This window comes from Callithrix jacchus, chromosome 3, assembly GCF_049354715.1.
Source record: "Callithrix jacchus isolate 240 chromosome 3, calJac240_pri, whole genome shotgun sequence".
Lineage (NCBI taxonomy): Eukaryota > Metazoa > Chordata > Mammalia > Primates > Cebidae > Callithrix > Callithrix jacchus.
The window spans coordinates 94,314,891-94,340,825 of record NC_133504.1 but is presented as its reverse complement, the minus strand read 5'-3'; the positions used below and the strand labels follow the sequence as shown (position 1 = coordinate 94,340,825).

Genomic DNA, 25,935 nt, shown 5'->3' with positions numbered 1-25,935 from the left:
ATGCTCATCGTCACTGGTCATCAGAGAGATGCAAATCAAAACCACATTGAGATACCATCTCACGCCAGTTAGAATGGCGATCATTAAAAAATCTGGAGACAACAGATGCTGGAGAGGATGTGGAGAAAAAGGAACACTTTTACACTGTTGGTGGGAGTGTAAATTAGTTCAACCATTGTGGAAGACAGTGTGGCGATTCCTCAAGGCCTTAGAAATAGAAATTCCATTTGACCCAGCAATCCCATTACTGGGTATATATCCAAAAGACTATAAATCGTTCTACTATAAGGACACATGTACACGAATGTTCATTGCAGCACTGTTTACAATAGCAAAGACCTGGAATCAACCCAAATGCCCATTGATAATAGACTGGATTGGAAAAATGTGGCACATATACACCATGGAATATTATGCAGCAATCAGAAATGATGAGTTCGTGTTGTTTGTAGGGACATGGATGAATCTGGAAAACATCATCCTCAGCAAACTGACACAAGAACAGAAAATGAAACACTGCATATTCTCACTCATAGGTGGGTGATGAAAAATGAGAACACATGGACACAGAAAGGGGAGTACTAAACACTGGGGTCTATTGGGGGGAAAAGGGGAGGGCCAGTGGGAGGGGGAGGTGGGGAGGGATAGCCTGGGGAGAAATGCCACATGTGGGTGAAGGGGAGAAGAAAAGCAAAGCACACTGCCATGTGTGTACCTACGCAACTGTCTTGCATGCTCTGCTCATGTACCCCAAAACCTATAATCCAATAAAAAATTAAAAAAAAAAAAAAAAAAAAAGTTTGAAAAGAAGACAAAAGAGGTAGCATGGTAGAGATGGGAGGAAGTGAAATAGAGAAATTATATATATATATATACACATATAATATATATATAATTATATATATACATATAATATATATATAATTATATATATACATATAATATATAATATATATAATTTTAACATATTATTTTAATATGAATTATTTTAATTATAGTACAATGCACATAACATTCACCAACTTAACCATTTTTATGTGTACAGTTAGTATCATTAAGTATATTCATACTATTATGCAACCAATCTTCAGAATTTTTTCATCTTGCAAAATTTAAACTCTATACCCATTAAACAACAACTATCCATTTCCCTCTACTCCCAGCCCCTGGCAAATCCATTCTATTTTCTGTCTCTGTGAGTTGACTACTTTAGATACCTCATGTAAGTGGAATCATACAGGGTTAGTCTTTTTGTGATTGGCTCATTTCACTTAGCATAATGTTCTCAAGGTTCATCCATGTTGAAGCATGTGTCAGAAGAGAATCTTTTTTTATGATAAGAGAGACTGGAGACTAAATTCTGAAGTGGAGAAGATTGTGATATGATATTTATGATGTATGGGAAAAGGAAAGAATCCATATGTCAGATTCAGAAGGAGGTAGCAGGAGATGGGATTCCTAGTATGGATGGAAGAATATTGTGATGAACAGAAAGGAGGAAATAATGAGTACATGTAGGCAAATTAATTTGTTGTGAATTAAGAGTTTTAAGATGATGGCTTTTGAAGGTATGAATAAATAATTAATCAACAACAAGGGATTTCTATCCCATGAATACAAACTATAGAATAACCAGTTGTCTTTAAAATTCTGGCTGTTGTTCAGGACAAGGCTAGATGAATATTCTTACTCTTGGAAAAAGAATTGTAAGGCCTGAATTTTCTGGGTAGTGGTCAGCAGTATCACTTTTATACACAAGGAACAAGATTAAATGTGTCAAATATACTGTCTTAGATGAACAAGACTTGTTTTCTTTTTTCCTTTTTTATTTTTGAGAGGAGTTTTGCTCTTGTTGCCCAGGCTGCAGTGCAATGGCACGATCTCTGCTCACCGCAACCTCCACCTCCCAGGTTGAAGCAAATCTCTGGCCTTAGCCTCCGAGTAGCTGGGATTACAGGCATGTGCCACCATGCCCAGCTAATTTTGTATTTTTAGTCGCAATGGGGTTTCTCCATATTTGTCAGGCTAGTCTCGAACTCCCGACCTCAGGTGATCTGCCCACCTCAGCCTCCCAAAGTGCAGGGATTACAGGCATGAGCCACCACATCTGGCCAGTTTTCTAACCAACTACTCTAAAAAACTTAGAACATTATTAACCTTTTATATAATTGTGACAAGCGGAACCAATGGACACATACCTACTGGAGATGTTTCAATTGAATATAAAAAGTAGATTTTATTGTTGAGTAGGTTGATCAAAAAAAGTAAATTTTAACAAAAGTACACTTTGAAATTCTTACCTACAGTTTCTGGTCTGAGAGATGCAATAGAAACCTCTGCTCCAATTAGTCCAAAGAGAAGGGGCTGAAAAATGTCCCAGGCAACTGCAATTATCTTTTCAACCTCTGCCTAAAAGAACAATAAAACACACACACAAATTTTTATTATTTGAAGTTCCAAAGAATTTTACTAATTTCAGGTTTGAATTATTGGGCCTAAGGTAAGCTTTATTTCTGTGCTATCTATAACTAAGAGTTTAACTAGAACAGTGCAAAAAAAATTATGTGAAGACCTTTCTAATAAAGTTAAGATACATGAGGAGTTTTAGCATACTAAATATTAGTTTGCAAATGGATGTTAATAAAAAGATTCTTATAAAGTAATCTTATGAGGATTCCTATTTCTGAATACATTATATGTGTGTGCATGTGTATGTACATACTGTAATATGTAGTATTGTTTTGTAGTTTAAAATTTTATGTCAACTTTCCTTCAACAATATGATTTAGACAGCTTACAGTATTTGTACATATATCTAGATATGCCTCTATTATTGCTGCATAGTAATCTACAGTATGGAAGTATCATAGTTTATTCAATCATTTCTTTATTGACAGACCTTTAAATTGTTTCCAATTTTATCTATACAAAAAAATACTATTTAAGGTTATCTCAAAGCATGCACAAGAGTAAAATCCAGGTTTACTAAAGTGATTCTCAGTGTCAATTATCACTTTATTACCCATTAGCTCCAATTCCTCTTTGACTGTTGCTCCACAGAAAATGGAGGTGGGCCTTTAATATATTTAAAAATATATTTTAAGATATATTTTTAAGATATTTTTCAAAGTTTAACAGGTAGCACCATGTTAAACTTGGTCAGTAGAGTGTGCTAAAGACATATTGCAAGTTGAAGGTGCTTTTTTCCTGGTTTCTGTGGCTCCTCCCAGCAAGATCTTAAGAGTATGCACTGGTGGCTTTAGTTCTAGGCCTAGGTTCCTGCATTCCAGATGGCATCTCCAGAATCAGGGTCCTTACAGTTCATGCAGTCAGCAGCACCTAGTGGCCATTAGGTTCCCTAGCATATCCCCAGGGCAGTTTCATAGCAGAATCTCTTCGGCAAGATACCTTCCCATGCACCATAGGGGATGGATCTCCTGCAAATTTGGAGGGTAGATTTTCAGCAAATTCTGCAGACACAGCATCACAGCAACTTCTCTAGGTTCTAAAAAGGTCTAGATCTCAGCCCTGTGGCAGGAAAATGAGGAGGGGACAGGCTTAAGGGGATGATCTATTATAGCCATAGGTGGTATTCCTACATTCTTAAAGGACATCTTTACGTCTTACTAGCCAATACCTTGTTACTCAAATCCCTGGTGTGATTAATAATCAACTGTCCCTATTCCAATTACTATGTGATTTCTCTTTCCTCATAGACCCTAATAGAAAAATGGGCAATGAACCCACAGTCAACATCATCATACTAAATAGGCAAAAGCTGGAAGCATTCCTTTTAAGAACTGGAATAAGACAAGGATGCCCACTTTCACCACTCCTATTCAACCATAGTACTGAAAGTCCTAGCAAGAGCAATCAGGCAAGAAAATGAAATAAAAGCAATCCAGTTAGGAAGAGAGGAAGTCAAACTATTTCTCTTTGCAGATTATACTATACCTGGAAATACTATACCCAGAATAGTATGTAGATACTATACCTAGAAAACCTCATAGTCTCTGCCTAGAGGCTTCTAAATTTTACAAACAACTTCAGCAGAGTTTTAGGATACAAAATCAATGCACAAAATCAGTATTTTTACACACCAATAATGTACAAGCTGAGATCCAATCAAGAATGTGATCTCACTCAAAACTGCCACAACAAGAACAAAATATCTAGGAATACAGCTAACCAGGGAAGTAAAAAATCTCTACAACAAGAATTACAAAACACTGCTGAAAGAAATCAGAGACAACCCAAATGGAAAAACATTCCACGCTCATGGATAGAAAGAATCAATATTGTTAAAATGGCCATATTCCCCAAGGCTATTTACAGATTCAGTGCTATTCCTATTAAACTACCAATGAAATTTTTCACAGAATTTGAAAAAAAAATTCTAAAATCCATTTGGAACCCAAAAAGAGCCTGAATAGCCAAAGCAATCCTAAGCAAAAAAAAAAAAAAAAAAAAAAAAAAAATGAATCCAGAGACATCACACTACCCAACTTCAAACTATACAAGGCTACAGTAACTAAAACAAGATGGTACTAGTATAAAAACAGACATATAGAACAATAGAACAGGTTAGAGAATTCAGAAATAAAATTGCACACCTACAACCATCTGGTTTTTGATAAAGTTGACAGAAACAAGCAACTGGTAAAGGACTCCCCTATTCAATAAACTATGCTGAGATAACTGGCTAACCATATGCAGAAGATTGATACTGGACCCCTTCCTTGCACAATATACAAAAATCAATTCAAGATGGATTAAAGACTTAAATGTAAAACTGAAAACTATAAAACCCCTAGTAAAAGATATAGGAAATACCATTCTGGACATTGGCCCATGCAGACTTCATGATGAAGAGTCCAAAAGCAATTGTGACAAAATCAAAAATTGACAAGTGGGACCTTATTAAACTAAAGAGCTCTGCACAGCAGAAGATACCACCAATGGAGTAAACAGACAACCTATAGAACAGGAGAAAATATTTGCAAACCATGCAAAGGTCTAATGTCCAGAGTCTTTAAGAAACTCAAGAAAATCAACAAGCAAAAAACAACTCTATTAAAAAATGGGTAAAGCACATGAATAGACACTTCTCAAAAGGAGACATACATGCGGCCAACAAGCATATAAAAATGCTCAACATCACTAATCATTGGGGAAATGCAAATCAAAACCAGAATGAGACACCATCTCACATCAGTTAGGATGGCTATTATTATTTTTTTAATATTTAAAATTAACCCTTTTATGATACATAGAAATCAGTAACAATATTTGACCTTGCAGAAGTAAACTGGGTGACCAAATGTCAAAAGAAACATAATTGTACATCTTTTGAGACATTTTAATTTTTTGAAAAATTTTATTTTAAATTTAGGGGCACATGTGCGGGTTTGTTACATAGGTAAACTTGTGTCATGGGAGTTTGTTGTACAGATTATTTCATCACTCAGGTATTAAGTGGGAAAATAGTTATATTTTTCCTGATCCTCTCCCTCCTCCCACCCTCCACCTTACAATAGGCCCCAGTATGTGTTGTTCTCCTCTCTGTGTCCATGTGTTCTCATCATTTAGCTTCCACTTATAAGTGAAAACGTGGTATTTGGTTTTCTCTTCCTGTGTTAGTTTGCTAAGGATAATGGCCACCCAGTCCATCTATGTCCCTGAAAAGAACATGACCTCATTCTTTTTTATGGGTCCATAGTATTCAATGGGATATATATACAACATTTTCTTTATCCAGTGTATCATGAATGGGCATTTATGTTGATTTTATGTCTTTGCTAATGTGAATAGTGTTGCAATGAACATACATATGCATCAATCTTTATAATAGAATGATCTATATTCCTTTGGGTATATACCCAGTAATAGGATTGCTGAGTCAAATCCATTTCTGTCTTTAGCTGTGTGTGGAATTACAACACTGTTTCCACAATGATTGAACTAATTACACTTCCACCAACAAAATGGCTATTATTAAAAGTCAAAAATAACAGATACTGGTGAGGTTGTGGAGAAAAAGGAATGCTGATACGCCGCTGGTGGGAATGTAAATTAGTTCAGCCACCGTGGAAAGCAATTTGGAGATTTCTCAAATAACTTAAAATAGAACTACCATTTGACACAGCCATTTTATTACTGGTTACATACCCAAAGGAATATAAATCATCCTCCCATTAATACACATGCACATGTATGTTCATTAAAGTGCTACTCACAATAGAAAAGACACGGAATCAACTTACATGCCCAGCAATGATAGACTAGATAAAGAAAATGTGGTACATATACACCATGGAATACTATGCAGATAGAGAAAATGAAAAAAGCTGGAGGCATCACACTACTTGACTTCAAACTATACTTCAAGGCTACAGTAACTAAAAGAGTAATGGTACTGGTACAAAGACAGACACATGGACAACAACAACAGGTTAGAAAACCCAGAAATAAAGCTATGCCTCTACAACCATCTGATATGTCACAAAGCCAATGAGAACAAGAAATGTGGCAAGGACTCATATACACCATAGGTGTATATATCATGGAATACAATGCAGCCATAAAAAATAATGAAATCATGTCCTTTGCAGTGACACTGATACAGCTGGAGGCCATAATCCCAAGCAAATTAATGCAGGAGCAGAAAACCAAATAGCACAGTTCTCGCTTATAAGTGGGAGCTAAACAATGAGTACACATGGACACAAAGAAGGGAACAGTAAACACTGGGGTCTATTTTAAAGTGGCGGGTGGCAGGAATGTGAGGAATGAAAAAGTACCTATCAAATCATATGTTGATTATCTGGGTAACAAAATTATCTGTACTCCAATTCCTTGTAACACATCATTTACCCACGTAACAAACCTGCACATATACCTTTTTAACCTAAAATAAAAGTTGAAAAGAAAAAAAAGGAAAAATGGGCAAAACACATGCACAATTAATTCACAGAAGAAGAGATACAAATAGTCACAAAATCTAAGTGCTAAAACTGAGTAATCATGAAACAAATTAAATTGACAGGCCTTTGTTTTTTGAAAGGGGAACACCACATTCAGAAAAATACTCAAACATTTTAATAATGAAAAGTATTCATGACTTTGTAAGGAAACTCACCACCTGGCAGGAGAGCAAACTGATAGTGCTTTTTTGGAGGTCAATTGAGCAGTACCTGTTACACTGCCTTAGCATTTACACAGAACAGATTTTCTCATCACTAAAAGAAGCTGTATTTTTGGATGACATTTCAATGCTTAAAGTTACACAATTTAAGGATCTGCAATCCCAAATATATACATCAGGTCCTCAAATAATGTCATTTCTTTCAACGTTGTTTCCTTCCAACAATGAGAAAAAAAAAATCAATTCCTCATGTTCTCCCCATATCTGCAAGAGTTTTCTGTGGGTAATTTGGTTTCCTCCCACATCCCAGAGATGTTCTCATTAGGTGAACAGATGTGTCTACATCGTCCCTATCTGAATGAGTGTGGCTGTGTATGAATGCACCCTGTGATGGGATGGCATCCTGTGCAGAGTTGGTGCCTACCTTGTGCCCTGAGCTTCTGGGATAGGCTCTGTCCTATTATCTTACTTATTTTTATTAACCTTTCTGAAATGTATGTGTAGCTCACATTTATTTCAGTGTTTAATATCTGCAGTGTTTTGGTTTTTATTCAGAAGTTTGGTGATGTTTTGTGACCTTAGGAACTTAGGAAATATGCCTTAGGAACTTAGCTCATTTATATCAATTGGTCTATGGTAAAATTAGTTCTGTTATTTGTTGTTTCACTTAAAGTTGCAGTTTCTGAGATCCTACTTACAATGCTAAAATGAGGAACATTAATATATTCAGAAGTTTGACAAAGAAAGATTACAATAGTTCTTTGTATTCTTTTTCTGTATTTTTTCTGGTGTGTTTATAGGGGGGAAGATTCTATTTCCATTCATCTTATAAGTGATGAAAGAGAGCATATGTGAGGGCACTGGTTGATTTATTTAACAGTTCTACTCATGTAGCATGCAAAATGTTATGTTTTTATCAGATGAGTTAGGTTCAAACCTTCCACCACTAACTGCAAGCCACTTGGCTCTCAGTACCTCTCATCTGTAGAATGAAAGGTTTATATTAGATAACATCCAAGATCATTTATCATGTAATGACTATTTCTGCCAAAACCATGGTCCAGTTTACCACCCTTCCATATTATCTTTAAATTTTACTTTTTAATTTAGTTTTTTGAGTTTATTATAACTAAAGGTAAGACTTTTTTTTTTTTTTTGAGATAGTCTTGCTGTGTTGCCTAGACTGACTGGAATGGTAAGATCTTGGCTCACTGCACCCTCCATCTCCTGGGTTCAAGTGATTCTCCCGCCTCAGCCTCCCGAGTAGCTGGACAGGTGTGCACCACCGCACCAGATAAAGTTTTAGATTTTTAGTAGATACGAGGTTTTGTTATGTTGCTCAGGTTAGTTTCAAATTCCTGAGCTCAGGCAATCTGCCCGCCTCAGCCTCCCAAGTGCTGGAATTACAGGCGTGAATCACTGCACCCAGCCAAGGTAAGACTTTAGTTGATACTCATTGTAGTAAACAAGAATCAATTCTATTAATTTTAGATTACTTACAAATTCGTTGCCATCACTAATTGTTTGAGAAATCCTCAAATGTATTTCATATACTCAGAATACTAGTGAAAGTAGGACTAAAAAGATTTCTATATCAAATTACTTCTATTTCTAAAGTGTAAACAAAGGCCACAATTTGTATTTTGATTATAACACTTTAGAGTAGTTGAACATCAGACATGGGCTTATATATTGCAAAACATAGATGTTACAATGTTATCTTCTTGTGGCTTTTTCACAATGTCAAAACTAAAATGAAAATTGAGTCATTGAATAGGCTATGTATAAAAGATAAGCCCAGGGTAATGAAGACTGTGTTGTCATTGAAAATTAAGGCCACTTGATACATTTGTATGCATCATTAGTAAAAATCTGAAAAAATATCAATTACTTTGAAGGACAAACAAAGGAGAAAGTTAAGACAAACAGAAGTTTCTTCGTGAGTTGGATATCTACTTAAGTTTATACTTTTTTGAAAGAACATTTTTAAGATTCAGAGAATCCAAAACACTGTATCAAGAAAAAAATCTTTAAACTTTGGGTTCGTTCCTACAGGAATAAGAACTTTCCTGAGTACTGAATTAGAAAAGATATGGAGAGTGCCTGCCACATGACAGAGTCAATAAACATTAGTTTTCCTTCCTTTCTTTGGGGATCCATTTTGGTAAATTCAAATGGTATATATACATATATTTTTTTGGGGAGGGATGGAGTTTCACTCTGTTGCCCAGGCTAGAATGTGATGGCGCAATCTCAGCTCACTTCATTAGAAGCAGCACTAGATTTCAGAACAGACAAAAAAAAGAGAAACAGCTTTAAAAAAGGTGAGTGCATTAAATACAACAAACAAATGGAAAGATTAATGTTTGTAAGAAAACCAAGCAAAAATTATAAAATAATATCAGAAAACTATGGACACAAACAGAATTTTATAAAATATTTTAGCTTTTCAAATCTTATGCTCTTAGTATGATATCATCCTGCTTTGGAGGTAACTATAAAAATAACAAGGGTTATTACACATTACTGAATGTGTTAAATGATTAAGCACTTTTCTTAGTGCTTTGTTTAGGTTATTTCAATTAATCCTCCAGTCAGTGAAGTTGTTATCATCATTGGTAAGTTAGATAACTTGTACGTGGTCAGACACACATAGTAAAAGCTGTAGAGTCGAGATTGGCCTGAGGAGTCAAGCTCTTGGCCCTATGCTATCCTTTGGAATAAGGTAAGAAAAGGAATTCAAACTCAGGACTTTGGTTTGATTCCCACAGAAGTAAGAACTTTCCTGAGTACTAAATTAGAAAAGATATGGAGAGTGCCTGCCACATGACAGAGTTAATAAATATTAGTTGTCCTCCCTTTCTTTGGGAACCATTTTTATATATTCAGATTATATATATACATATATATAATCTGAATATATACAAAATATATATATATTTTTTGAATGGAGTCTCACTCTGTTGCCCAGGCTAGAGTGCAATGGCGTGATCTCGGCTCACTGCAACCTCTGCCTGCTGGGTTCAAGGAATTCTCCTGTCTCACCCTCCAGAGTAGCTGGGACTATAGGTGTGCACCACCAAAGAAAAATTTTTGTATTTTTAGTAGAGATGGGGCTTCACCATGCTGGCTAGCCTGGTCTCGAACTCCTGACCTTGTGATCTACCTGCCTTGGCCTCCCAGAGTTCTGGGATTACAGGTGTGAGCCACCATGCCAGGCCTCAAATCGTTTATTCTTATTCTCGCTGTGCCACTTACTTTTTGTCCTCTGGTCAAATATTTTTGACTTTCATAATCTACTCAATGTTTGTAAACCTTGGTGTCCTGATTTTAAAAGTTGCTCTACTATCTTTCCAGATTATTCTTAAGAATAAGTGAGATAATTTCACTAACAAAGAGCTCTTCAAAAAAATTAGAACTGTAAGAGACTAATAGATCTGACACATAAAAATATAAGATATCTGAGTGTTAAAAGTGAACAATATAAAAAAGTACAAAAATTACTTAGACTTTTGTTGCTGTGACTAATTGTTTAACAGAAGTCTTCAAATGTATTTCATACACTCAGGATAGTAATGAAAGTAGAAGGACTAAAAAGATTTCTATATCAAATTACTTTTTAGTTCTAAAGAGTAGACAAAAGCCACAATTTGTATTTGAATATAACACTTTAGACTAGTTGAACATAGACATGGGCCTATATATTGCAAAACATATAAAAGACATAGAAAAGTCACAGTGTATCTTGTTGTGGCATTTTCATAATGTCAAACTAAATGAATTTGCCTATAAAGAAAATCGAGTCATTGAATAGGCTATGTATAAAAGATAAGTCCCAGGGTAATGAAGACTGTGTTATCACTTACATAGATGTGTGTGTGTTGGGGTGTGTGTGTGTGTGTATCTTACAAATGGATAATTGTGAGATACGGCACAGTTTCTCTTCAGACAGCCTGCTCAGCCTCTTGTTCTTTAACTCCAAGTACCTCCCGCCTTCTCTTTCTTTTCCTTTTCTTTCTAATTTTACTACATGCCCAGGCATGCCACAGCCCCAGCTGACATTCCTTTCCTTATTTGGGAAAGGACTGGCTCCCTAGTCTGCCACAGATGACTCCTTTCTTCTCTCCCATCACGCATTCACCTTATCTAAGAAAGTTTAAATGTTTAGTCAATGGGGTCTAGTTTAGATGGTGGGGTCCACTCCCAGCCAATGGGGAAAGAACACAGAGACAGGAATTGCATTAGGAATAAAAGCTTCTCCTTTCCTTTATTCAGTGTGCTCTTGTGGCAACCTGCCCTATGAGAGGCACGCTTCTGAGCAGAAGTAAATTTGCTTTGCTGAGAAATTCTTTGTCTCAATGCTGTTTTTGCTTATGACTCCAAGCTTTATTTCTAACAATAATCAATACACATTATACTTCAGAAGATAATGAACAAAAGAGCTATCAAAGAAAAAGAAAAAAATACAAGTGGCCAAATATGTGAAAAACTGTTCAACTTCACTGTTAAACACAAAATAAACAAGATGTGACTTTTACCTATCAGTATGGCTAAATATTAAAATCAATACTATTTTAAGCCAGTGGTTCACAGTGTAGTCTCTAGACTAGCATCATCAGCCTCATCTGGAAATTAATTAGAAGTGCAAATTCTCAAGCCCCACCACAGTCTAAAATCAGAAATTGGCAATAGGGCCCAGCACTCTTAATTCAACAATCCAGTCCTGCTAAAGTTTGAGAAAGCTATTCTAAGGTGAAGCTGTAATGAGACCTGTACTTCATATTTTACTCGCAGAAAAGTAAATGGATACAATTCTAGAAAGCAGTTTGGTAATATGTGTCAAAAACCCCAAAATGTTAATATTATTTGACCTCCAAATTTTACTGTCAGGAATCTTTCTTAAGGAAGTGATCAATTTCTGATGATTTCAGCACAATTTAAAATAGTGGTGACTGGAAATAACCTTGTAACTATATATAAAGGACTGGGAAAAAAAACAAACAAACAACTATGGTGCATCCATGTGTGCAGATAAAGAGATTCATATAGGAGAGTTAGTTACTAGAGGAAAATATTTAAAAAAACGTTTATAGTTACCTTTCTGGTTGTGGGGTTACACTGACTTTCTATGTAGTGCAGCTACAAAAAATTCAAACAAAGGGAACACTGGTTTGGTTTATAAAAACGTTTTCTAGATAACCTCCATTATAGTTTCTCTAAATAACAGTATAATTGGAAGTGATCAAAGTTTCTCTTCCCCTCCTTTTTCTTTCTGTGCTTATATCCAGTGCGCACTTGGCATGAGGTGTCAGTCTCTCCTTGCTTTCCCTGTTGCTAAAACTACTCTTTTATGCTCTGTTTCAGATGATATTGCTCCTTCTCATTGTTTATTCTTTTTATCCTATCATTTTTGAATTTAGAAACAATTTTAAACTGTAAAAGTTTAAAATTATGTTTTTAATACACATGGTGTTACTGTTTAAGTGATAACAAATGAAAAATTGTATTGTGTAACCAAAATGTAAAATTGTATCATGTGACCAATGTATCAAATTGCATCATGTAAAATTGTATCATGCACAATAATGCTATTATTACATTATTATGTTATGTATTACAGCATAGTACAAGTCACCTTGGAGTCAAATAAATCTGAGCTTAAATCTCAGTGCCATTTTCTAATTTGGTGACATATGTCTCAACATATTTCTAATATGTTAAGTCTTTCTGACTTATAGTTTCTATAAAGTAGAAATTATAATACTTTTTCAAAGGTATTTTTGTGAAAATAAATGACAATATCCGCTTAGTGCCTCATACAGACCCATACAGAGTAGCAACAAAAATTTATTAGTTCCCTCTTCTCTTTATCCATGACAGTATCATATAATGAGCTGCTTTCAATTTGCAAAGATTTTTAAAAAGGTGGTGACAGAAAGCATTTCTGTTACACTCTTGGCATGATTTAAATTTGTGTCCCACCCAAATCTCATGTCAAATTGGAGAAGATCTCTTAGGAGATCTGATGTTTTAAAAGTGTGTGGTACTTTCTCCTTTCCTTTCATGTGCTCTCGCTCTCCCTCTCCATGTGCCGGCCCTCTCTGTCTTCTGCCACCATGTGAAGAAAGTGCCTACTTCCTTTTGTCTTCTGCCATGACTGTAACTTTCCTGAGGCCTCCCAACCTTGCTTCCTGTTAAGCCTGAGGAACTGTGAGTCAATTAAACCTTTTTTTCCTCATAAATTACCCAGTCTCTGGTAGTTCTTTATAACAGTGTAAAAATGAACGAATGCACCTTAAAACATTAATTTTTACTACATGTTTGAGAACTTTCCTGCTGAAATATGTCAAAATATTTAAATCATTACAAAGCTATTGGCTTTGGGTGACAGAAATATATTTTTCCTTTTCTTTCGGACTTAAAAAAGTTCCTAAATTCAACAATGAGCATATGCCATTTTCACATTCAGAAATAAACTGTTTTTAAAAAAAATTCTCTTTATTATTTTTATCCTGAATAAAAATTACCATGACGAAATTAGGGGGCAGTTTATAAAATGCTAATTTCAGGCAAACTTGGAAGATGCTGCACAAGGGCAAATGCAATAGCACCCCTTCACTAAGTCAAAACTGTTGTCTTTGTCTTTGGGCAAAGAAATAGATCAGCATGCTTCAAAGAGGGTACATTAGTTAGCAGCCCAGCGTAGGAAGGTAGACACCTAGCAGTGAGTTCTCAGAGAGAAGCAGGGAGGCAGCACACCCCTTTGTAGTGAGCTGAGATTAGATAGAAGACTGACCAGCGATGTGTAATACCCTTGCTTTAGCTTGGAAGGAAAGTGAAGCCATACACAAACAAATGTTTTGATAACTGCAAGTGTTTATGAGGGATGAGGGCTAGGAGTATCCAATTTATAGTAGGAAATTTCTCTTTCAGCTTTGCTCTTCCTGGGTGTTATGCCGCTTGAAATCAGGAGGTAGAATTTGATAATACAGGTGCTGATAAAAAAAAAGTACACCTGAAATAAGCCTCATAGTCAAGCCTCCTGACAACACAGCAAACCTAGGTGCCATCTAGTACTTAGAGCAGGATTTAAAAGTGATTCTCACCTTTTCCCTCTCATGCCCACTCAATCCATCTCAGACCATTTTGTGGCCTAAACACGCTTCTGAACACAAAGCTCTAGGCAGCCTCTACTAATTTATCCTCCCTCTCTCCAAAATGAGAAGATTCACAATCTTACTTGTCCTAATTTTATAATCACATCCTTGCAGAATAGTAGCCTCCTATTTGAAAGCTATTTACCCACAATGAATGCTACCTATGGAAGATCCCCACAGAGATCCACTTAATTGAGTATGATTATATATCTCATCTGAAAATTTATAACCTTTCCATATTTCCATATGGCATTATTTTAATAATTTAAGCTTAATTATTTTGAACAGTTGTCTTCAGGCTTTATAAGATTATCTCAAAATGATATTGCTACATTTATTTTAGGTCTCCTACATCTTCATTAAGCAGAATAGCATACAATCCTATCAAGTTCAAATCTATAAAAATGCATCTGGAAATTAAATAAATGACAACCAGTGAATTTCCATAATACATATTAACCAATAATGAGATACAGTTTTCATTCATAATATCAGCAATATCTGAAAGACTTGTATTCAGAAACACGGATCCTCTCACATAATACTGGTAAAAATATAAATTGGTACAGTTTTAAAAAGGGCAAAATGATACTATCAAAAGCATAAATGTGCATACTCTTTCCTAGAGCAATTTTATTTCTAGAAATGTATAAACTAAAACATACACTACATTTTGTTGATTTTAAGAAACATAATTTTATATTTTAACATTTCTGAAATTAGAATGTTAGGTTATAGTTTAATTGGCACTTTTTCTTGGTGACATATAAAATAATTGTGTTTTTTAGAATTGACAGACTCGGAGTTTATGAAATATGGTATGTAAGGATATATTATTGAAGCACTGTTTATCTTGGCAGAAAATGAAAAACAATGTAAGTATCTATAAAATGCCATTCTCGGTAGTCATTATGTAGGATAAGGAAGGCATTATGGTAGTATGACCATGATATATTTTAAGAAAAGACATCAAATTATAGATTGATGTGTAAGGGGAAAAAAAGATGAACACTGGGTGTACATTTGTAAATACACATAATATAGCTTTTATAATTAAATATTTTATTAACTTGATGCTAAGAAAGTATCTGGAAAGCAATTAATCTCATTAGAAAAGAGTCATGAGCAGAAGAACTTAAAATGAAATTCACCTTTTCACTGGTCCATCCCATGCCTGCAAGGAAAGCCATTACCAACGTGCACAGTCCTCCTGATCCAGGGAAACCAAAATGCACACTGCTGAACACAGCTAGCACAGACAACCCCAACACAAGGAATGTCCTCTTACACACAAGTTTGTCCTTTAGGAGAAAAAAATTCATTCAATCAATTATTTCAAATCCCTGATTTTTCATGATTAATAGATTTTTCCATAGCTAGGATATAGAAAGAAAATTAAAATTAAAATGTCTATGTAAATAGACAAAGTGTACAACATAACATTTTCTTTTCTCCAACAAAAGCAGAGTTAGCACACTACAAAGGTGGGTTCTTTCAGGAACTCCAATTCTTCTGCAGTTATCAATGCAGAATTTCACCGGACTTAATGAAGTAGCAGAAAAAATGTACATGAGCTTTAGAGTTGGACAGACCAAGGTTAAACTTAAGCTTTTATACATCATTGGTGTATGTAGTGTCCACGTTGCTTAACCTCTCCAAGCCTTGTTTCCTGAAAGCATTTACATTATAGGGGTTGCATGAAGGTTAAATATCTACCTCTATTATTTTCAGGCTTTATATTTCCTCTTTTAAATTTGATGTTCCCTTGATATTCTTTCTAAACCTTTGAATACCAGGAAGCTTTAAGAGGTTCTAGACTGGCAGTAGTTTTTGTCGCTGTTGTTTTAAAGTCTAACAATTGTGTATTTTTTTCCCCTTTTCTTTTCCGTGTTTGGCCTTTGAAACTTCTTGATCACTTTAGAAAGTAGGTCTTTAAAGTGCTTGACTTGGCAAAGGCATGCAAGCTCTGGAGGTGAATTTCCTGAGTTTATTCCCAGTTCCGCTGCTTTCTAGCAATGTGACCTTGTTCAAGTCACGTATCCTGCCTAAGCCTCAATTACCCTATCAGTAAAATGGTCATAGTAATAGAATCTCTTTATGAACTATTTTGTGGATTGTACTAGAGCAGTGCTTTCCAATAGAATGTTTAGTGATGATGGAACTGTTCTAGATCTGCTATAGCCACACGTAGCTAACGGCTGCTGTACTCAACAAAGTGGCACTAGATGATGATTGACTGATTTAGGTATGTGTGTTGTGTGTGTGTGTGTGTATGTATGTATGTGTTAGATATGGGCTCTTGCTGTGTTGCCCAGACTGAACTCAAACTCCCAGAGAGATCCTTTTGCCTCAGCCTCCTGAGTGACTGGGACTACCAGGCCTGGCTAGAAGCTAAGGTATTTTGGTATTAAAAAAGAGTAATAAAAAAAGCTACTATACATTTGGGTTTAGTTAAGTATTACAAACATTTTAAAAACTTGCATATCCTATTACTTTGAAACTGATATTATTTATTTTGTAGCGAAATTTTAAATGTACAGAATATAAAAGAGAAACAAATTACAGGACCACGTTAAAATCTTCCATACTGAACCCATTTCATAAATCTCATGGACAGCACTGATACAGCAATAAGTAATTTTAAAATGAGGCCCATTTGCTCAAATATGCCTTTCACATCTGTCTTTGAAGGAAGTGTTCTAGAATGTTTTCCCAATGATATCTGAGAGCACAACCTTCCCATAGATTATTTCTTTCACCTGGTCACGGCTTGGAAAGTATTGAATGAAAAATCCAAGAACAGATCCAGTTGCCACACCAATTACCACCTCCAAAACTCCTCTGAGGACATTAAAGACAGTGGACCCTGAAAAATACATTAAAAAAACTTAGAGCTATAAATCCAACAAATACACAAGTTTTATTCAATAATCATCAACATAAAGCATCTAATTACAAAGAAGGAACATTTTAAAGACCGTTTCTGCTTTGTACATTCTTAATTATGTAAAGAGAAACTATATTTTTCCCCATAGCATACAGGATTTAGGAAACTTTAATTAAAAAAATTTTTTGTTAGCACATTGTGCAGAAAATTATATTAAAGTTTCTCCACACATAAAGCCCTTCTTCATAGACTGTCCTAAGAAAAAATATACTAACTAGTTTCTATGGTCCCTTGACATTATGATAATCATCTCTCTTATCTAAATAAAATTACCTCTGAAGTGATTTTATTGAGCTAGGATAGCTTTCTGCCAGGTAATGCTATGACTGTCAAAAGGATCCAGCTGTGATAGTAGCACTATGCTTAAGCTATTGTGGTAAATAATTTACTATGAATGTGTAGAAAGTAGCTAATTAGCTTCAGTCTATGCTATAGTAAGGTGTTAAAAAAAAAATCTCTTAGGCCCCACCCCTAAAAATCTGATTCAGTATGTCTGGCAGGGCTCAGATCTAAAAGGTCTAAGGAAGATTCTTAGTTGGCTGAGGGTGGGATGGGGAAAGGAAACACAGCAGATTCAGCTAGGAAGGTTCTCCAAGCTGTAGCTTATGAAAACCCCACTGCCTCTGTTCTTTCTCCTCTCACTATCATGATTCTGATACAAACTCTGTTGTTCTAAAGCTGTGGTTCTTAATCCAAGCTGCACTAGTTTCTACTCCCAAAGGTTCTGATTTAATTGGTCTAAGATAGGACCCACATAAGAGTATTTTTAAAAACTGCCCAGGTAATTCTAGAGTGACGCTAAGACTGAAAACCATTGTTTTAATAGTGTATACCAGGAAAGTGGTAAGAACATAATTTGGATACGTGTAGTAGCATTAAAAATAAGAGTATGGATTTGACTTAATAGGTAACAGAGCATCCTCAAGGGTTCCTGAACAAGAAAGTAATACTGTGAAAACAATGTTTTGAGAAAATCAATTTACCAGGGATAGATGGAAGGCAGGCTCTGGAACAATGAGAAAGGGTGGAGTTCTAGGTAACAGGCCTAAGTTATACACAATCATAGAATGGGAAGGTAACTATAAGGAGACAATGAGAATATATGACTTTCCAAGATGTGTTACCACAACAAAATCTGAAGCTAAACTTAGGTTATAATTACACTTTGTCAATCATATAACGTTGCAAATTTTATTTCCCAATTTTGGGCATAAGATTAACGAATGAACTTAAACTTGTGCCATGCCACAGGATAATAAAAGCATTGAACTGCTTCTTGGCCTTTTGGCTAAGGTCAAGTGTAGTATCTGTTCACATCAGTTTAATATAGGTGTTGAACAACAGTGGGAGAAAAAATAAAATTCCTCTTTTATTATACTTGAAGCGAAATACATCAATTTCAGACACTAAGTATTAATAGGACACCCATTAGAAGCATTGCTGCTCATTACTTGTAAAAAACTGAGGAGACAGAAGAAAAAGTGTTCTTATTTTAAAGGCATGCTGTTCCTTTTACTTAGATTGCTCTCTGTCTTTCGTGCTCCTTGAAAAAGCTACTCATCTTTTGTGTGAAGTCTCCAGGCCTAAACTTTCCTGTATCACTTCAAGCAGATGCTGTTCTTTAAATCTTTCTACCTTGTACCTCCCCTACTGCACCTACTGTGTGCTACTTGAGCCATCTCTATGTAGAGGGAGGAAGAGAGTAAAGATAGATAGCTTATGGCCCCTCCTTAGGTACAGAACTCTTAGTGTTGTTTTGCCTATTTTTAATTTGCCTTAATCAATTATCAAGCAAATATGTCATGCTTATAACATTTTAATCTACGTCTCTATAGTGCAAGAGTAAAGCCTGTTGTGAACTCATTAGGTTACCTGTGGAAAAGGCTATGCCCAAGCAGGTGTTGAAGCCAGTGATAGCAAGAATGTCATCGAAGCTGCCAGCTGCCATGAGTAAGGTTGGGACACCTTTCTCAACACCATAGCCTCCTCCCTGCAAAAGGAGCATTGAAGGTACCACAACTGCTGGAGATACAGCACCTAAAACAAAACTAAGCAGACAGTACTTTAAACATTTATGATAACATCTTACTTATTATTATTTTGAAATTATAATACCCTCCACTTTTTTAAGGGTTATATTTTGGACAACTACAGTCGTTCAAATAGCAGAGAAGCATGAATCCAGAAAAACACGTATGTGTAAAACTTCTATAGAACACTGTTTTTCAAAATGTAGCCACAGACATCCAGCTTCAGACTACTTAGGTTGCCTAAAAATGTATTTTTATTGATATAGAAAGCCTAATGAGGGTAAGTCCAGGATGCTGGCTTTTTTAAACAAAAAATTCATGTTACGAAGTTTGAAAAACAATGCATGGGCTTTCTGATTTGGAACTCAGTGATGCTGGGCCTTCTATCAGGGACTGCTATGTCAAACAAGGCCCCAGATTAGAAGAAAACGATATGACAGTCACATTGATGCCAGTAATAACAGCAGTTGTAATGGCAGAAAGCATTTAACAGTACTTACTATGTACCAGGCACCATTTTGAGCACTTTACACGTATTTACTAATTTAATCCTCACAACAACCCTATAAGATAGATATATTCTATCTTAATTTTAGAATTGAGGAAACTGAGACACAGACAGATTAAATAATTGTTAAAGATCACACACTAGAAAATTACAGGGCTGGGATTTGAATTCAGGGAGTAGAGTTCAAGAGTCTTAACCATAAGAAGAATTTCTTATTTCTTGCTGACTTATTAGCATGAAATTCTCACTACGTCCTTTCTTATTTATTTACTTTGTGTGGCTCTTAACCATTGGAAGTAAAGAATTGACAGTGGAAGGAGGAAAACAACGGTAGCTATTGATCACTGTTGCTGTGTTCATTATCTTTTGTGCAGACTTTAGGTGAAATCCAGTGTCTCTTTAATAAGCATGGAATTAGGTAGAGGCAAAGGACCAAGACTTCTTCAACAGTTTGAATAGTAGGTGCTCACTATAAGAGTTAGTGCCTAATAACATATAAACTATATTTTGAATTTAGAATATTTAGATTATGCTGTAACATCTGTCTTGCATTTTCTGATGTCTATAAGAAAATTCTATTATGCATTCTTTTGTATGGAATCAGGGAAAGCCCTAAATATCCCTACATATTGTCATATGACAAATAATAATTACCCTAGTATAAATCCCCATTGCCATGGTAAACCCAGCAGGTAATGGGAAAGAAGAGCAGAAGTGCATGCCTCCACAATACAGGGACCCATGGACAGTCTTACACAAACACCCTTCAACTTCTTCAGGGCCTGAAATAGAAAAATAGACATCCTAATGTAACCTTCTGAAGAGGTGCAGAGAAGATGACCTTCCATGCTTTCTTTTCAGTATATGGACTATGTCTGGGTCATCGCGAGTTTTCAAGGTAATGAGTTTTATTTTAAACAAACACTTTAGCACTCCAGGTGTTTTAAGACAGCTTATTTAGTCCTCACTACAACCTTATAAGTCAGGTAATACTATTATCCCCATTTGTTTTAGATATCCTCCTCTGAAAAGTCCCAGACTAAAGTCATTTGCCCAAGACCATGAAACTGGTGAATGATGGGTCCAGGTCTGAACCCAGGCAGGCTGCTTTCAGCATCTGTGTTCATAATCTCTAGCTAATTTAACACTCTCAGTATTAGTTTTATTTATAACTTGTGGTCCCAGAATGAGGCTAAGATGAAGAGCTTCATCTGCCAAGGACATTCATTCCTGTATTCAAAGACATACATGAAAACAAAGAGAATTTAAAAAGCATACTTGAGATTCATTAGGCAGTTTCCTGAGCTAGTTTAGTTAGCCCTGAACATTTGTATAGGGCTTCACAAACCAAAAATATGTTGTCTTCTCCCCTATGAGCATTATTTATAACCATGGTCTATATCTATGTCAGAGAAAAGTGGGGCCTTTATTCTTGGTGCTCTCCCCATACACAGACTCTACCTTTCTCCAGGAAAAAGAATGAGACTGGCGGGTAGGGTGGTTCATGCCTGTACTTTGTGAGCACTTTGTACATCCACAGCACTTTGGAAGGCCGAGGCAGGTTGATTACCTGAGGTCAGGAGTTTGAGACCAGCCTGGCCAACGTGGCGAAAACCCGTCTCTACTAAAAATACAAAAATTAGTGAGGCATGGTAGTGCATGTCTGTAATCTCAGCTACTTGAGAGGCTGAGGCAGGAGGATCACTTGAAGCTGGGAGGTGGAGGTTGCAGTGGGCTGAGATCAAGTCATCATACTCCAGTCTGGGTGACAGAGCGAGACTTCCTCTCAAAAAAAAAAAAAAAAAAAGAAGAGAATGAGACCATCTTTTGAGTTATTGCAAAGCACAAGGTCCTACTTCCAAAACAATCCTCTGTGAAATAAATTCTATTCTATGCTCAAGAAGGTCATGCAAAGTGCCCATATCCCTTCCTAATGCTTAGTGATTCTAAATATCTAAAGTATTGAAGAACCTAAATTCCTATTTAATAATGAGAAATTGACACATCATACCTTTGAATCCAGACCAAGGCCAGCACGAACCAGGATGATAGACAGGGCTATGCTTCTCAAAGAGGAAGACCACTTGTGCTTAATCTGTACATTATCATTGATGACTGGGATATTTCTGATGAGAAACCCTGCAAGCAGCATGCCTTGAATGAAGAAATCAAACATGTCTAGTTAGTTTTCAAATACAGAAATTATTTTTAGTACTTTAATTTTATAGACACTACGATATAATCCCAGGAACCACTTCACTAATGCTTAGAAGAAATTAAGTCAAACTTTTAATTAAAAAAATAGTATAATAAATTAAAGCAGCTAAGAAAATACTTTGATGTGCAGATAAAAAGATAGATTATAATAATTAATATTATCAAAATAACTGAACTTAAAAGGGAGATAAGATGCAGCATTTAGATAGATAGTACAATCAAATTCTAAATTTAACATGTTTTTTAACATCTAAATACAATGCCAGTTCAATCATCCCCTTGTGTGCAAACAGCAAACAGCCCCTGAAATTATTTGCTATGTCAGATTACTTGAAATATCAATAAATACTTCTATGGATTCTATTTTACCTTCAGACTAGATAATTTCATAAGAGACACATAACCTACTTTGCAAAGGTTTTAGATACCAATTATGATAAAATGGACATTGCTCTTTGATGTCAGCCGGTGACTTCTTTCACTCAGTCATTCAGCTCTACTGAATGCCTTCAGTAGTTCAGACACTAGAGTGTGCATCATGCACATAATAATGGGCTACATTTCAACAAGCTTTCAGCCTCTAGGGAACAAGACAAGTGGACAATATCAATTTTATGAAAGCATGAGGGGGATGTTATATGAGCTGAGGCAGGGAGGGGGATTTCGAGAAGCGGGAAGGGGAGGAAGAAATGGTTGGGGGAGTTAAGAAGTTTCTGGAAAAGACAGTAGTTTATTCAAAAGTAGAAGAAAAAGTGACTCACTCTGGAAACTGCAAGTAGTTGAGTGTAACTGAGGAAACTGGGTAGTTTGTGAGGGAATTCTGCCTTCATTGATACCACATGCCCACACAAAGGGAAAGGTTTCTGTGAGAGACTGTGAGCCTCTTCCTTCCATGCTTCTCCAGCAGTGCCTTCTTTTCACCTTGTCCTTATAAGCACCACACTTCAAACAACTAAATAAATTTACCGAAGTTGGTATATTTTGTGATGCAAGATGGGAGAAGAGAGACAACCTGCAAGTAGAGCTTTTTGTGACCTGTTGCACATGAAAGCATTGTGCCAGGCGTCTCATCTCTCATCACTGCCATTTATCTACGGGAAAGACTCTAAGTTCTGAATGCGGCAGTGACAGTCTTTCTGGAACGTTTATTGGGCAACAGTATCAACAGGCTTGGTTTTTGGAAGAAATAATGATGAGTTATATGTGCACATGTTAAAATAAAGAAACTGTTGACAAATGTAAAGTGACAAGTGCATACTGTATCCCAGCTGCAACTTTCCATCTTCATTGAATTTTTTTCACTGTTATGGGTCTTCTGTGCCGTTCCGGAGAGTTTCTGTACCTATTCAAGCATATTTCTGTGTGTATATGCTCTTTTGTGCTGGACACAAATAGGACACTTATACACTGCTGTACAACTTGGTTTTTTTCCCATTTAATAATATATGCTGCACATCCTCCCACTGAAGCACATATGTATTTGCTTTATTCTCCTTTAATAGCTGCAATAGTATCTCACTGTTTGGAAGGTTCCTAATTTCTGGACCACTAATCTATTAACAGATTTTAAGGAATCTTTCAGGTTTTTCATTATAAACAGTTATGAAACAAACACAATTCATACACCAAGCATTTAAGTGCTTGCTACATGCTAGCCCTGTATCTGATCCTAGTAACAAAGAGGTGAACTAGACGAGCAGTTCCCAGACTTTTTGGCACCAGGGACCGGTTTCATGGAAGACAGTTTCCCCACGGATGACAGGGGGAATGGATTCGGGATGAAGTTTTTCACCTCAGATCACCAGGTATTAATTCAATTCTCATAAGGAGCACAAAGCCTAGATTCCTTGCATGTGCAGTTCACAATGGAACTCATGCTCCTATGAGAATCTAATGCCACTGCTAATCTGACAGGAGGCAGAGCTCAGGCAGTAATGCTCGCTCACCTCCTGCTGGGGCTTGGGGACTCTTGAGCTAAACGAATGTGGTCTTTGTCCATATTGAGCTCATATACTTGCAGGTTTGTGTAACGATATTCATATTATAATTCCTAGCAGTGGAAATATTAGGTCTATGGTATAGGTATATATCATTTTTATATGTATTGAGGACTTACCAGCCAAAAATGCTGCACTAATGCTTACATTCATTATTATGACAATAGCTCTTTAACGAAATTTAAAACTCGTGTCTAAACAACTCCTAATAATGACCTGAAATCAAATGGAATAACCTAAGAAGAACTCAAAACTATGTTAAGAGGTTTTTCTTTTTTGTTTGTTTTGGGGGTATGAAGAAGCATTTTTTTTTTTTTTTGAGACAAGTTCTTGATATGTCACCCAGGTTGGTCTCAAACTCCTGGGCTCAAGCGATTCTCCCACCTTAGACTCCCAAGGTGCTGGGATTACAGGTATGAGCCACTGCTGTCTCTCCTGGCCTAAGAGAGCATTTTTCATTCCTGAAATGAATGTTAGAACAGTTTCTCTGGGAGACTGTTTCCTTTGCTAGTGGACTGGTTGATGTAATGTGACCACCTGATTTTGATTTGGCACATGTCCCCACTATTGCCTCTAGGGCCTCCCTTGGAGGAAAGAACATCTTCCTTGTTAGAGGAGTGTTGTTCTCTTTTAAAAATTTGTATTATGAAAATTATCAACAGATGACCAACCTGATTTCATCTACTTCCAGTTTATTTTTTTGTAATTTGTATTATGGAAATTTTTTCAATAATGATTTGCCTTCTCTTCCAAAGGGAAGCTATTTTCAAGTTTATTTCAGGAAATCAGAATTGCTCACTCATACTTCATCCCTGACAACCTCTTCAATTAAACTCTTAAAAATATCAAACAGATGGCCGGGCACAGTGGCTCACACCTGTAATCCTAGCACTTTGGGTAGCCAAGGCAGGTGGATCATGAGGTTAGGAGATCAAGACCAGCCTGGCTAACACGGTGAAACCCCGTCTCTACTAAAAATACAAAAAGTTAGCCAGGCTTGGTGGCATGTGCATGTAGTCTCAGCTACTTGGGAGGCTGAGGCAGGATAAGTGCTTGAACCCAGGAGGTGGAGGTTGCAGTGAGCCGAGATGGCACCACAGCACTCCAGCCTGGGCAACACAGTGAGACACTCCATCTCTCTCTCTCTCTCTCTCTCTCCCCCACCCCTATATGTATAACAGGCAATCATCACATATTTTGTCTTAATAAGTTTCCTTTATGGGTTCAGATAATGCTTCAGTTTTGGATAGTGGCCTTAATATAATAAGAACAAGTAAACTTTTTTCCTCTATGAGAGTATACAACTATTAAAAAGGATGGTGAAATATGTATGTAATTTTTGAGAATGATTTCAGTTACCACAAATTTCATTTGATCCACAAGATCCCAAGACTTTACATCTTTTTGCAACACAGTGTATTTTGTTTTTGCAATAGGCATGGAGTGAAAAAAAGACAAATGGGGTATAATGGGAACTTCCATGTGTCTAGAACAACAGTCTTCATCATAGGTTGCATATTAGAATAATCTGGAGAGCTTTTTACAACTTCTGATGTCCAGGCCATACACTGTTATCAATTAATTCAGAATCTCTGGGGTAAGACCTAGGCATCAGTTGTTTTTTTTTTTTTTTTTCCAGATGGAGTCTCACTCTGTCGCTAGGCTGGAGTGCAGTGGCATGATCTCAGCTCACTGCAACCTCTGCCTCCCAGGTTCAAGCTATCCACCTGCCTCAGCCTTCTGAGTAGCTGAGATTACAGGTGCGTGCCACCATGCCCAGCTAAATTTTTTTTTTTTTATATTATTAGTAGAGACAGGGTTTCACCATGTTGGCCAGGATGGTCTCAATTTCCTGACCTTGTGATCCACCTGTCTTGGCCTCCCAAAGCATCAGCTTTTTAAAGACAGGTGATTCTTGGCACGATGGCTCACACC

General features: G+C 36.3%; 1 protein-coding gene, 1 long non-coding RNA gene and 1 pseudogene across 7 annotated transcripts in view; 2 read left to right on the top strand and 1 right to left on the bottom strand.

The window, feature by feature from the left end:
• Positions 1-25,935, top strand: part of LOC144576518 (uncharacterized) — an 803,862-nt gene that overhangs the window by 101,211 nt on the left and 676,716 nt on the right. The window lies entirely within an intron of this gene.
• SLC9B2 (solute carrier family 9 member B2) overlaps positions 1-25,935 on the bottom strand; it is a 61,657-nt gene that overhangs the window by 11,691 nt on the left and 24,031 nt on the right. For all 6 annotated transcript variants that reach the window (XM_078366753.1, XM_078366756.1, XM_008992905.6 and 3 more), the window contains exons 5-10: positions 21,798-21,940; positions 20,441-20,568; positions 19,121-19,296; positions 17,061-17,167; positions 15,453-15,602; positions 2,301-2,409 (exon numbers count right to left, since the gene is read on the bottom strand). In XM_078366753.1, coding sequence (XP_078222879.1) covers positions 2,301-2,409; positions 15,453-15,602; positions 17,061-17,167; positions 19,121-19,296; positions 20,441-20,568; positions 21,798-21,940 — 813 coding nt within the window. The remainder of the gene's footprint in view (positions 1-2,300; positions 2,410-15,452; positions 15,603-17,060; positions 17,168-19,120; positions 19,297-20,440; positions 20,569-21,797; positions 21,941-25,935) is intronic.
• Positions 18,517-18,642, top strand: LOC118152421 (U2 spliceosomal RNA; annotated as a pseudogene).